This window comes from Euprymna scolopes, chromosome 43 (genome assembly GCF_053919585.1).
Source record: "Euprymna scolopes isolate OS-2025 chromosome 43, ASM5391958v1, whole genome shotgun sequence".
Classification (NCBI taxonomy): Eukaryota; Metazoa; Mollusca; class Cephalopoda; order Sepiida; family Sepiolidae; genus Euprymna; species Euprymna scolopes.
The window spans coordinates 62,794,203-62,809,182 of NC_136524.1; the positions used below are offsets into that span (position 1 = coordinate 62,794,203).

The following is a 14,980-nucleotide window of genomic DNA, read 5'->3' on the forward strand; positions in this document are numbered from 1 at the left end:
AAAGTGTAAAAGATTGTCGATGTCGTTAAAGGAGCACGTGGTTAGGAGTGGGTGGGTGCTTATGGTTGTGGCCAATGAAGTGGGGGTATGTGAGATCAAGGCTAATTATATGAAACGTATGGATAGAGAAAGGTTTAGGAAGAAAATGCATGGAAGATTCTTCCAGGATATAGCAGAAGTGGCTGATCACGAAAATGGCTTAGAGCTGGGTATCTGGCTAAGAGTACTGAAGCTTTTGTTTGTGCAGCACAAGAGCAGGCATTAGGAACACGATTGTTCAAAAAAGTGGTTCTAGGAGAGGAAGTTGCTGCAGAATGCTGAATTTGTGGTAAGACCTCAGAGTCAATTGCGCACCTTGCAGCAGGGTGTAGTGGACTGGTCCAGAGAGAGTATCGCAAAAGACACGGTCGCATGGGACTCTGGATATATTGGGAGGTGTGTAAGAAGGTTGGAGTGAAGTGTGCTGGAAAGTGGCTTGAGGAGGTGTCTAATGAAGTGAGAACAAGTGAGGATGGCAAGGTAGAGGTATGGTGGAACAAAAGTGTCATAACGACCAAGCAGTTGGAACATAATCGTCCGGATTTGGTCGTCATTGACAAGGTCTCAAAAAACTAGCAGATTGTAGACTTCTCAGTACCCTGGGACAGGAATGTGAGAGAGAAGGAGAATGAGAAGAGGCGCAATTATGCTCCATTAGCCTTGGAGATAAGGCGTATACACGTGGTTAAAACACAAATAATCCCGGTCGTAGTAGGTACGCTAGAAGTAGTACTAAGTCGTCTGGAAGGACAATTAAAAAAACTACGAATCACCGATGTTTTAGGCAGCCTTCAGACTTCTGCTATTGTAGGTACCACCAACATCCTTAGAAAACCCCTTGATCTTTGAAGCTTCTGGTTTGGAGCCGGAATTGAGGGAAATCCTCCGGAAATGAATTCCATCCCTTTCCAGGGAGACGTTTATAAACGAAAATGGAGCTTTCACACAGGTCAACAAACGATCTGATTGGAAACCTGTGGTGTTCTCTGAAAGCTTAATGACAACAAGTCTCCCCAGACGTGCAGCTCTCTCCACCTCTTTCGATAGCATTTGCAAATGAATTTGCATCATCGCAACAGCCTCTTACCATTGATTTCTAGCTGGCAGTGGTCATTGGTTTATACTGGAATTTGAATGGCACTCAGCCTCCCCAAGGCCCCAGTTCTCTTTGCGCTTGTCCAGCCGAGGTCTGGCTAGCGCTCTCTCCTCGGTCTTTCAGTCCTTCTTGAAACTTCTCGGCTCTTTGGTATCATTTTTTTATTAGGTGGAGCGGTGATGAAACAATGGGGGGGTGCATGATGGGGGTGTAGAACTTCTAGATCTGCAGTTTCGGCCTTTTTCATTCCCTGTAACGCTTATTCGTTATATTGTCTTGTATTATTCTCCGCATTCAATGGTTTTCCTTAATATTTCAGACGTTTTCATTATCCTTAGTCGTTGTTTTTTTGCAGTTATTCCTCTGATTCCAATTTCTAACATTCTTTTTTCGAAGTTTTTCGGAATTGTTCCTAGTGCTCCTACTATTATCGGTACTATTTTGATTTTCTTCATCATCCAAATCCCTTTTAACTCTCTGGCTAGCTCTGTGTATTTGCTTCGTTTCTCATTTTCTTCATACTCACCCTGTGGTCAGCTGGGACAGCAAAGTCTACGATTTGACAGGATTTTCTTTCTTGTTAATTATTACGACATCTGGTCTTCTTGCTTGGATGGGTTTGTCCGTCTGTATGTCCATATCCCATAGGATTTTGTGGTTCTCGTTTTCGAGTGCTGTTGCGGGTTTATGCTTGTACTATTTGTCTGTACGCTCAAAATGCAGTCGTTTGCACAATTCTCAGTGCACCGCCCTCCCAACTTGGTCATGCCTGTTTTTGTATTCCTTTTGGGCCAGTTTGCTGCATTCACTTACTATATGGTTCATCGTTTCGTCTCTTTGCCCACATAGTCTGCATTTACTGTTTTCTTGTGTTTTATCAATCCTATAATATCTTGTGTTTTATCGATCGATTATATGGTTGGTTCTTATCGAGTTATCTTGTGCTGCAGTTATTAGAGATCTAGTTTCTCGATTTATATGTCCTTTTCGCATCAATGTCCAGGTGTTTTCGCTATTCTCATCTTTTGTCATTCGGCGGCGGCGGCGGCCCACAAAGAGCTTTCGCACAGGTCATCAAGGATCCTTCCTTAAAAACAACGTGTGGTGTTCCCTGGAAGCTGAGTGACAACAAATTTACTCAGATTTCCAGTACTCTCCACCTCTTTCGATAACATTCGCAAATGAATATGTGTTATCAAAACAGTTGTTTACCATTGATTTCTCGCTGACAGCGGCTATAAGTGTCCACTTGAATTTGAGTGGTAATAAGTCTCCCCAAGATCCCAGTTCTCTTTGCACTTATCCAGCCGAAAGTCTAGTCAGCGCTCTCTCCTCGGTCTTTCCATCCTCCTTTACTCTTCTTGTATATTTTATATCACTCTTTTTTGGGGGGGGGCAGTGACGGGCAAAGGGAAGGAGTGGGGGAGGGGATTGAGAACTTATAGATATGCTGCTTCAATGTTCTTGCTTCTATGTAACCTTCTTCATGTTTTGCCTCTGCAGCAGTTTGTCTGGCCCGCGCATGAGCTCCACGTGTATCAGTCTCCGCATTCAAGGGGTTTTCTTAATATTTCAGCTGTTTTTCGTTATTGTTATTCGTTGCATCTTTCCAGTCATTCCTCTGATTCCAATTTCTCCCATTCTTTTTTTCAAAGTTTTTCGAAATTGTTCCTACTGCTCCTACTATTATAGGTATTATCTAGATTTTCTTCATCATTCATATCCCTTTTAGCTCTCTGGCAAGCTCTGTGTATTTGCTCCGTTTTTCCTTTTATTTAATATTCACCCTGTGGTCAGCTGGGACAGGAAAGTCTAGGATTTGACAGGACTTTTCTTTCTTGTTAATTATTACGACATTCAGTCTTCTTGCTTGGATAGGTTTGTCTGTTTGTATGTCCCATAGGATTTTGTGATTCTCGTTTTCAAGTATTGTTGCCGGTTTATGCTTGTACCATTTATCTGTGCGTTCACAATGCAATTGTTTGCACAATTCCCAATGTACTATCCTTCCCACTTAGTCGCGCCTGGTCCTGTATTCTTTTTGGGCCAGTTTGCTGCATTTGCTCATTGTATGGTTTCTTGTTTCGTCTCTTTGTCCACGGAGTCTGCATTTACTGTTCTCTTGTTTTTTTTTGTTTTTTTTTTCGATCCTTGCTTTAGATGTAGTCGGTTCTTTTGTCATTCTTATGAATTTTCCGTGTAGTTCTTTCTCTTCCCATTTTTCTTTTCTTGTTATGTATTTTTCTAGTTCTTTTTTGTGTCATTCACACAGTCTCATATTCAAACCAGTCCTCTCCCGCTGTTTTTCCTTTTCACATAGGGTTAGTCAACATCGTCGTTTGGATGTAGTGCATTGTGTATGGTGATGAGTTTCCTAGTCTTCTGATTGAGCTGTCTCAGTTCTTCTTTAATCCACTCCATGAAAGGTCCAGATTATTATTATTTTTATTATTATTATTATTATTATTATTATTATTATTATTATTATTATTATTATTATTATTATTATTGCAGGTATAAAATTCGCATAGAGGGTTTGCTAATTCGTGAAGAATTTTCTTCCAATATGGATTGGATAAAGTCGTCAATCGATGCTATAATAGAAACAGCACAAGGTAAGTACTTTTTTTTTTTACTTTTAACGTAATATTATCAAATAAAAAGGCTACCCGGCGTTGTACGTTGTACGGGAGATATTAAATAATTCATTCAACACACAATTGATTTCCTAATGTTATCACATGCGAGATATATATCACTGTAGAATCCAAAAATTAAACTTTATATACCTTTTATCTTTAAATAAGAATGTGCTTAAAGCAAATACGAGGAATGCATTTTCACTTAAAGAACAAATACGAGAAATACGATTTATAGAAAAAAATTAATTGTGTATTTCTCATTTAAATCTCTAAGTAAAGTATAAATGTACCCCTTGATACATTCTTATTTTAGTCAAAAATATTAAAGGCTAGATAATAGCTTTTCACACTAAAAGTTAAATGTTTTCTTTTACTTATATGATCTATTAGAATGAAGCTTTCTTTCCTTAACTCTGCAAATTAAATTTCACTAGTGATTATGCTTTCCTTTCTTGAATATTATTAATTATTTATTAAGATTAAGCATAGTTTCTTTATCCACGAAATTATATTTGCGATCATGAGTATTAAAGTAAGCTGGACATGCATACATATAATTTATTATACAGATTATAATTTGTGTTATATACTTTAAAGTTAAGCATAGAGTATAATTTGTCCCGTAAATAAGCCTAACAGCCATCAATCTGATTGGTACGTTTTAATCATATGACCGCAAAGAGATTTGAAGTAAGATTTCAGATGAAGGTAAAACTTTATTTTGGAATACATTTAAGGTAAAATCGTATTCGGCAGTTTCGTTCAGATACGCCTATGAATTTCCCATTGATCTGTTTCCCTTATTGAACTGATAAAGAAATTCGTATATATCTATATTTATTTTATCTTGTCTATAATTTGCTCATATATATATATATATATATATATATATATATATATATATATATATATATAAAGTTTTCATGGAATATTATTCTAAAGGAGAACGATGTCCTAGGACACCCACATGATGGCCCTACATACAGTTTGTTGGTGCATAATACATCTACTTTACTGTATATGTATACGGTAACTTCTCGTGGTCTCTGGAGAGAACAACTGGTATATAAAGTATAGTAATATATTTGGGTCAAGTAAGCTGCACGGAAACCTTTTTATATTTCATTCACAAAGGAAATAATCAGGCTAATATCCTGATAACTTCTCATGGTAATATAACTCAAACGATTTTGTTTGTGTAGCCGACTCACAACCAACACTTTTCATCCTAAGCTCGACTCACAAGCTGCCCACTATTGAAATAAATAGTGCTTATTTATATCTATCTATCTCTTTCTCTCTCTCTCTCTCTCTCTCTCTCTCTCTATATATATATATATATATATATATATATATATATATATATATATATATATATATATATATATATATATATATATATAAACAGTAATCCGCACGGTTTTACCGATCTTCAGTGTAGCTTGACCGTTCTGGGATTCGAACCTCAGACATTATATATATATATATATATATATATATATATATATATATATATATATATATATATATATATATATATAATGTGTGTGTGCGTGTTATTTTATATGTATATATAAATAACGTTATATATATATATATATATTATTTTTTACATGATAAACATTAAACACAAATATATTTTCAAATATTGTATTGGCATTTTATTTTCTGCGAAATTAATAACCCCGAAGAAGTCTTGAAATTAAGACGAAACGTTCATGAATATATAATTTAGTTTGTTTCTTTTTCATTTCTCTATATACTTCTTTTCTAATTTCCAGATATAAAAGTTAGTAGAGAATTACAAGAACTTCTATATATGGTACTTGTGGCTGGAAATTATCTCAATGCGGTAAGAAAAATTTATATATTTTAATATTTAACATTTTAATGGTGGATGCTCCGAACAACAGCATACCCTTGTACCCCCTCAACGTGAATACCTCCGACAAGCAGCAAAGTCCTACCCCTACACAGTAGAGACCACTAGATGTAAGAAAGCCTTCTACTCTAATAGTTTCTTTCCCAGTACTGCTCGACTTTGGGATTTCCTTTCGGGTTCCTACTTCCCCAACTGTACTGACATGCAGAAGTTCAAGTGTAATATGAAAAAAACATCTTGTTGCTCATCTCCCTACAAGTATCCCTGTAATTTATGTCCCTGACAGTAGCCCCCTACATCAAAGTGGCACTGTGCCTTGTTTGGGCTGAAAATGTAATATATATATATATATATATATATATATATATATATATATATATATATATATATATATATATATATATATATATTAGTACGCAAAGCTAACCGGCATATGTCACTCTCCTAGTGTGGAAGACAATAATAGACGAGCGCACTCTGACAAACAAATAAATAAATAAACCCCGCCGACATTCTTCGATGGGAGTGCCTCAATCGATGTGGCAATAAGCTAACCCCTTCTCAAAGAAAGTAAACCATTGGAAGGTGGACTTGTCACCGCCAAGAACTATACCTTAATCTGACAGAAGCAAGATCACGAACTACAAAATGATCCAGATTCTGTCAGACTGATTGCCGAGGATGTATCTTTGACTGGTATGAACAAAAAGAATCAGGTGTCTTTTTATATGTTATTTGAGGATGGGGACGCGTCATTGTTTGGGCGGTTCTCAGTCGGATTATTATCCTCGCAGTTTTTATTAATGTACTGGAATTAAGCATAGGAATAATTAACCTAGAAAAATCCGAGATGTGCGAGGGGGGGGGCATCATTTGAAATATAGAAGATACATAACTGTTATTCCATTGTTTTCAAATATTGTTAATTGCCTTCAAAAATACATGAAAATCAAACATTTGTAAATAAATGAAGTCGTGCTTCTCAGCTACGCCATAAAGTGACGTATAGTATAGAACACCATGGCGAGAATGCCATTCTATGTATTTTTAAATACAGTGTACTTAATTTTCTTCAGGAGTCCCTTTAAATCAAACGTTTGTCAATAGGCTTCCAGCCATGCTACTCGGCTACGTCATGAAGTAGCATATACTATGACAGCCGTGGTCAGAATGTTATTCTATATATTTTTATATATTTAATTTCTTCGAGAATTATCTGAAAATCCAACGTGTTTTCAGTTGCGCCATGTAATAACATGAAATATAGAACGTCACACTTACCCGGTATAGATCAATTTTTGAACTATGAAAATGACTTTTGCGCGGAAAGGGCGATAGCTATGCATTTTTAAGGATCACATTTGTACTTTCGAAGTAAAATTCTCTCTCTTCTGATCTTGAGCGCGTGGTGCAATGGAGGAAGAGGTGGCTGGTTACTTTTAATGCATCTAAAACCAAGCTCCTATCTTTACACCATCAACACTCTGATCCCCATCTGGCATCAATTGAAATGGATGGCTCTCGTCTTGGGGAGGCTCCATGTTTTGACTAGCTTCTGGGATTGATCCTTACTTCTGATCTGAAATGGAACACGTACATCAAGCCTGTTGCCAAGGTCGCTGGAAAGATGGTGGGATCCTTCTACCGCTCCAGAAGATATCTCACTACTGATGTAATTCTCTATCTGTATAAAAGCCAAGTACGTCCAAGGATGGAATACTGCTGCCATATCTGGGCAGTAGCTGCTAAAAACAGCCTATCCTGCCTTGACAGAGTACAAAATAGACTTCGTGGCTTAGTGTGGGAGGCCCTTTTCTCTTCCATGCAACCTCTCTCCCACATAAGAGACGTTGCGAGCCTGTCTTCGTTTTATCGTTATTTCCATGGCAAGTGCTCGTCTGAGCTCCAATCTCTGATCCTCCCTCACCAATCTTTCATGATAAACATCCGTCTAGCTGAAACCACTGTCTATAATTTTCCCCACTCTTTATCTGTGCCTAAATCAAAGCGTAGATTCCATGGCCAAATCTTCTTTCTTAGAAGTGTACGCCTGTGGAACTCTGTTCCGTTTGCCTGTTTCCCCCCTGACTACAACTTGGATGTCCTCAAGTCCAATATAAACAAATTCCTGATGAACCGCCCTCTTAAGTAAGACACTTTATCAAATCCCCAATACTAACGCTTACTATGATACTATCCCATTGATTACTGTGCACGCAATGACCCTTATCCCCGAGTGGCTTCCGGGCCTTGATAAGTGGTGACCTTCATGTAAAAAAGGTGTTTTTAGAAGCGATTAATTTGAATTACAATAACTCACAGTAAAATATTTTCATTATACAAATATGTGGTTTATTCCAAAGGTTAAATCTTGACGTTTATAATTTAAATACGATTTCGATCATATGACCCTACGACTCGCTCGTATATAGCGTAAGTTACAGATCCAATTTTCGCAACCTCTACTCATTAAATTAGGTTGTATTTCGGCAATAACGCGATCAATGTTGTGTTCCAAGTTGCCTGTTGTGGTTTATGAATGCAGACATGAAACTTTACATATCCCCAAAGAAAATGAAATAAAAGTTAAATGGTACGAATGAGGTTTTTTAGTTAACAAGTCCATTTCGTAGAATTATTAGTTCATCAAATGTTTTAAAATGATTTTCAAAATAAATTTACACAGTTTACAAACGCTGCTAAAGTGTTAATCTCGTCATCATAAATTGTCAAACAAAGCTGGATTCGAAATAACCGATATTTGCCAAATCTACAATTTAAAAAAATAATTGTCAATTTAAAGTTCGCCACGTCTAAACTCCCATTAACAATAACTTTTTTTTACATAGGCATCACCACTTATCAAGGTCAAGAGGCCACTCGAGGATAAGGAATACAGAGTGTACGGTAGAAATTGGACAATAGAGTAATCGTTAGTAATGGAGATTCTGTAAATTTGTTAACAAGTGGAACGGCTCATCAAGAACTTGAAGACAACCATATTGTAGTAAGCTGGAAACCAGGTAAACGGAAGACAATTCCACAGGCGTGCAGTTCTAAGAAAGAAGTTTTGTTCATGGAATCTACGTTTAGGTTTAGGTACAGATAAGGAGGGGGGATTATTGATAGTGGTTTCAGCTAGACGTTATATTAACTTTTAGATATATTGTATAGACGAGAACCAATTCCCACAAATTAACTTTCAACCACTGTTGGGAGAGGAGTCGGTAGTGAGTTGTTGAGTTATGTGCGCGATTTTAGTATGTTGGAGGTGAGTGTTTGCTGAGATATGTGAGTGTTTGTGTGTGCGCGCGCGTGTGTGTGTGCGCACGCGCTTATTTACAGTGTATGTGACGTACATGTATTTGTGTGTAGCTTTCTGAAAAGTTCTAAACCGTGTTCCCTTTTCCGTCCTAAAATCAATTCCATCAATTGTTCTCCTGAAGTAATATGATACACCGCTGAGTCTTCCTCTTTTCTTTCACTTTCTTTCTTTCGTTATTCCCTTCTTTTTTTTTCTTATGGTCGTATTTATAATTCCCCTTTCTTTCCTTTTCATGATTTTCTTTCTTGCTCACCCTCCATCGTCACCCCACGTATCTTTCAATCCCTCCATACAACGTTCCCACTGATTCTATCACTGTGCGTACAAATATGTATATGCGCGTGTATTTATAGGCATATCTTTCTGTTTTGTTTTCGTTTTTTGTTTTTTTTGTTTTTTTTTTGCTGGGGTTGGGGTATCTAAATGGATGCTTGAAATTCATCCGCTATTCCTTAAACTCCAACCAAGAGTTATTTTGAGGAGTTTTACCATTTCTTAACGCACACTTGTTTGGGTCTATATTGCACTTGATTCACCGAGTTTATTCACTGGTTAGTTTTTTATTCCTTTTTATGATACCGGTAACTCCTATGATTGAAATTATAAAAATTCTCCTAAGATTCCAGTTTCTTTTCGTGCAGTTCATAAAACCTTAGTATTTAGTTATCTTTTTCTTCTCACATCTGTTTAATCCCGCATTATTAGGACACTGACTTGAGCTATTGTTGCTACTCTCGTCTTCTCGTCCTATATCACTATATCGAGTTTAACAGCTGTGTTCAAGGTGCGTAGCTGTAAGGATTGCATAGTCATAGTGAATGGTGTATGAGTTATTTCCAACAGTTCTTCCTGGTGTGTGTTCTCAGGACTTGCTGCTACGATATTCAACTTTTTACAGATGGTCCAGTGAAAATGTTTATGTTCTCCATTGTGTAGCATTGTATAATAACCGTTCCCCAGAAGAACCTTGCAACCGGATGCCAGGTGCTTCACGCTCTCTACTTCTGTGTGGCAGTGCTTAGATTTGTTGTCATTGCTGAGGCCGCTCATCTTTTTGACAACATTAATCATCATGCTTTAATATCCAATAGCCATTCTCATTCTCTTTGGATTATTGATCCAATCTACAGAGACTTTCTTATCTATATATTCCTGAAATAGTTCATGCAGAAAATATTCCGCATGTTGTTGTATTTTACTAGTTTTGTACTCTTGAACATCTTGGTTCAAGCGGTTCATTTGGGGTGTTTAAAGGTTGGTGACTTTACATAAACATGCAAAAATGGCGCAATAAAACGGAAAATAATTGCAACATCTCTCCCAATTTTCAGATTTTTAATATATGCCTTTTTTATTTTATTTTATTTATTTATTTTTTTGATTGATAAGTGCTTTGTTTTTTGATGAGTTAAGAGCGAAATGAATTCCAGAATTGACATAATAACATGAATGATTTTGCGCTACGAAACAAGTGCTGTCAAGAATTGTACATGTCAACGTACTTAAGGAATTAAACGGTAAAATGTTCAACATGTTGCCATTTAGAATATAGACGTCATTTATTTATTATATGCTCTGTAGTTACATCGACCTTCATAAATAAAAGGATTAGTATAAGTAAAAGGTGTAATATAATTGAATAAACATATTCGCCGTATATATATATAAATATATATATATATATATATATAATTACATATATATATATATATACATATATATATATACATATATATATACATATATATGCATACATATATATACATATATATGCATACATATATATGCATATATATACATATACATATATGTACATACATATATATACATATATGTATGTATGTACATATATATATACATATATAATGTATATATAATATATATATATATATATATATATCGTTTAACTTGCTACGTCCCCAACAAATGTTTGCAAATATGGTTCTTGATATTCAAGAACGTGTACGCATCATATATTAAAAGTATACAAATATATTAATGACCATTAAACTCCACAAAGATGTCCGCGTTTCAGTCCCGCAAATAATCCTCGGGGTAATAGCACAAATAGTTTGTTTATCATTTGTAGTTAACAAACAAATCAGATTTTGACTCAACGTTTGCTGCTTCTAAATGTGTTTTTATTGTTATTACTGATAAGGTTTCTTTGGTAAATATTGTAGCATGATAAATAATGTCTTTGGCTAAACAGTTATATATAGTAGACAAAGTGCACAAGTTCTAAAATTATAGTTTGTTTGTTTTTTTACATTATTTTCCAATATTTATTTAGGGCGGCTGCTATTAAAGTTTTAGAGCCGTAAAGAATTATTAAGATTACAGGGACAAAGTGCAGAAGCATTAGTGTGGTTTAATTCCATATGTGTATGTATATATATATATATATATATATATATATATATATATATATATATATATGTATATACATATATATGCATGTATGTATATATATATATGGGTATATACATATATATACATATATATGCATGTATGCATATATATATGGGTATATACATATATATACATATATATGCATGTATGTATACATTTATATATATGTATGGGTATATACATATATATATACATATATATATGTATGTATGTATATATATATGGGTATATACATATATATACATATATATGTATGTATGCATATGTAGGTAAGTTGTGTAGAATAGGAACCCTAGATTAAAAAAAAAAATTACGTATAAAATAAATGGTTAACGTGTAAATAAATTAGTATCCGTATAATATTACTTTTGTATATTCTAACGTAACAAAGATTACGTGTAAAATAGGCGATTAAAATATAAAAATAAAATAAATTAAATAAATTAGGCTCGATGAGGTGACCATTAAAACCTACGTTAAACGATTATGAAAAGTATACTAATGGTAAGATAACTACATTACAATTAAAGATAAATAAAAAATAAGAAATAAATATCTTTAGTTAAAAATTTAACCTATTAGGTATAGGGTATGGTTATTTGATGGTAAAATACAAATATTTAAAATAATTAACGTTTAGAATGGTTTCATGTATAGAAAAAAAAAATTTTAATCTAGGGTTCCTATTCTACACAACTTTCCTACTGAACTAGGAATTTACTAATAACATTGAAACGCTACTTGAAACTCATTACGCACTATAAATAAAATAAAATAAAATAATAAATTAAAATTGACATAATGGACGATCACATTTTAATGTATATACTTTCTTTTTAGATCCTGTCTCCCCCTTTACACGTAAATACGATGTAGTACTAGTTATAAATTGGAAATTTTTGAGTTGAAACAGCAAGAGATGTCTTTGGCCTGACGAAGCGATTCCCTTGCCGGGTTTTCGCCGAAAACATGTATGCCTATATGTAGCCATTTGGTTGGATACTAAATTAAGTATATATATATATATATATATATATATATATATATATATATATATATATATATATATATATATATTCTTATCTTACTACCAACCTCACTTTGGTATTGAGTACCGTTAATGTATATACTGCAAGTAGGTACATAATGCTTCCTCAAAACATTTTATGTGGGCACATGGAATAACATATCTATTAGGTCCTTTGCTTATGTTTCACGACTGATATAGATGCGCACTCTTTAAGTATTTTGTGATTTTTTCCCAGTGATTGAAAGTCGGCTTATAAAAGTTGTGATAAATATTGGTATGTAATTAGCGTCACAATAGTTTAAACCCTCAAAGGCTGTGTATTAGAGTTAGAATAGAAGGTATACGGGCGTGGTGGTATTCTGATCGATTAGTGTCGTTTCAATTATTTCAATCAATTAATAGGAATTAAATTTCGAAACAATAACTTGTTCTAAATATTTTCTTAGCAAATGCTAGTTTAAAATTGATTAGTTAATCTCTTCAGAAAATACATTATTAAGAGCGCCTCTTAACTCAACGAGTATGTGAAACGCAGTAGGTAAGCTTTTAAACTACACGTGAAACGCTAAGCCGTTGATCGAAACGGGAGAGGCTAAAATCAGAAAGCATCAAATGTAAGTGTATTAAACAGTTCATTTAAATGCAACTCAGATAATTAGGTCTTACAATATTGAGCGGCTGATATGTGAAAAAAAACGTTGAGAGGAAGGCCCCGAAACGGTACGTACACCTGCCTGATAACCCGACATTTTCTTGAGTTCGAAATGAAATAACTCACAAGTAGAAACACCCGATAAACATGATTATATACAAGTCTACAAGTGGAATAAATAAGAAAATAAATGTCCTAAAATTGTCCGTATACTTATAATCCAGCATTGACTGAAAGCTGAAATTGAATACTTCACAAGTGAAAACAGCAGATAAACACGATTATATACAAGCCTACAAAAGAAGCTGTTTCTTTTGGAATACAATACTTTCTGCTATCTGTTTGCTTTAAAATGAGTTTTTGGTACTGTTCTAGTAGCAAATTTCATTCTAACTAGGGAAATAAATATAACATTTAGGGAGATTTAATTTGCGAAATCTTCCTTATCAATGAATCTCATATGTAGAAATGATATGTTATTCTAATTTACGAATATATAAATTTCTCTTAAATATTTTATCAGAAAGTCCTTATTCCTACCCCTAACAAGATTTAGATTAATGTTTTAATATATATATATATATATATATATATATATATATATATATATATATATATATATATATATATATTATGATGAGAATAAAGGAAATAATATTCTGATGAGATGGAGAGATGAAAAACGAACAAACTAAATTATATATTCATCAATGTTTTGCCTTTATTTCAAGATTTTCTTTGTGATGATTAAATGGAAGAATATAAAATACCATACTTACAATACTTGAAAATATATTGTTGTGAAAAGGATGTCTTTGTTCTGTTTCAGAACGAAAAAGTCGTTGGCATTTCAAAATGTTATAACGATGTGGTTTGAGTGAGCATAACATCAAATATAAAAAGATGAGTGGTCTCAGCAATAACAACAAATGCAGGTTGTGCCACACAGAAGTAGAGAGTGTGAGCTACCTGACATCCAGTTGTAAAGTCCTGTTGGGGGGGCTATTATACAATGTGACACAATGGAGCGTGTAAACATCTCCACTGAAAAATTCTGTAATAACTTGAATATCCAATGTAATAGAAAATCTTGGAAACATGTTTACCAGAAAGAACAGTTGGAAAGAAGTCATACACCATCCACTATGACTACGAAATTCCTACAGCTACATACATAGAAAATGGGGCTATTAAGCCTGACATAATGATATGGGACAAGAGGGAGTAAGTAGCAACCCTAGTTGAAGTAAGCGTCCCCCAATGATGCTTAAAAGCCCAGCCATGGATTGTTGCTGAAAAGAAAGTGTTGCTGGTTTGCTACCACTACTCAGAGTTTGAAAAGTGGAGGAAAACAACAAATAAAATAGTTGTAAATTAAAAAAAAAGTATATTTGATTTGACATATCATTGTGCATGACAAAGACATACAGACAGACAGATACATAAAAGACAAAGCTATCAAACCAGATATTGTAATATGAAACAAGCCCGAAAGAACTGCGCTCATTGTCGATGTCACAGTCCCAAATGATTTTGGCCTTAACAGAGCTGAACGGGAAAAGATAACAAAATATCAGGATCTAAAAAATGATCTAAAAACGACATGGTCTCTGAAAGAAATAAACATCATACCGGTTGTGATAGGAGCAACTGGCTTAATAAAAAAGAATCTTCAGAAATATTTAGAAGCAATTCCTGGTAGACCAAGCTGTAACGAGATACAAATAGCAGCCATAAAGGGAACAGTATCTATTCTTAAAAGAGCCCTCGGACATAAATTTAAATCATAACAGAATCAAGTGTTAGCTCCAGGAAGGATTAGCCTCTTAATCTCTTAAAACTTACTGAAGTAAAATAATAAAAAAAAAGTGCAAGTTCTGCTACACAGAAGTAGAGAGTGTG

The 14,980-nt window shown here is 34.4% G+C and overlaps 1 protein-coding gene across 1 annotated transcript in view; it reads left to right on the top strand.

Annotated features, from left to right (window-relative positions):
• LOC145268367 (uncharacterized) overlaps nt 1-14,980 on the top strand; it is a 399,446-nt gene that overhangs the window by 326,477 nt on the left and 57,989 nt on the right. Inside the window, exons 9-10 of the mRNA XM_080123915.1 lie at nt 3,650-3,750; nt 5,559-5,629. Of these exons, the coding sequence (XP_079980041.1) occupies nt 3,650-3,750; nt 5,559-5,629 (172 nt within the window). The remainder of the gene's footprint in view (nt 1-3,649; nt 3,751-5,558; nt 5,630-14,980) is intronic.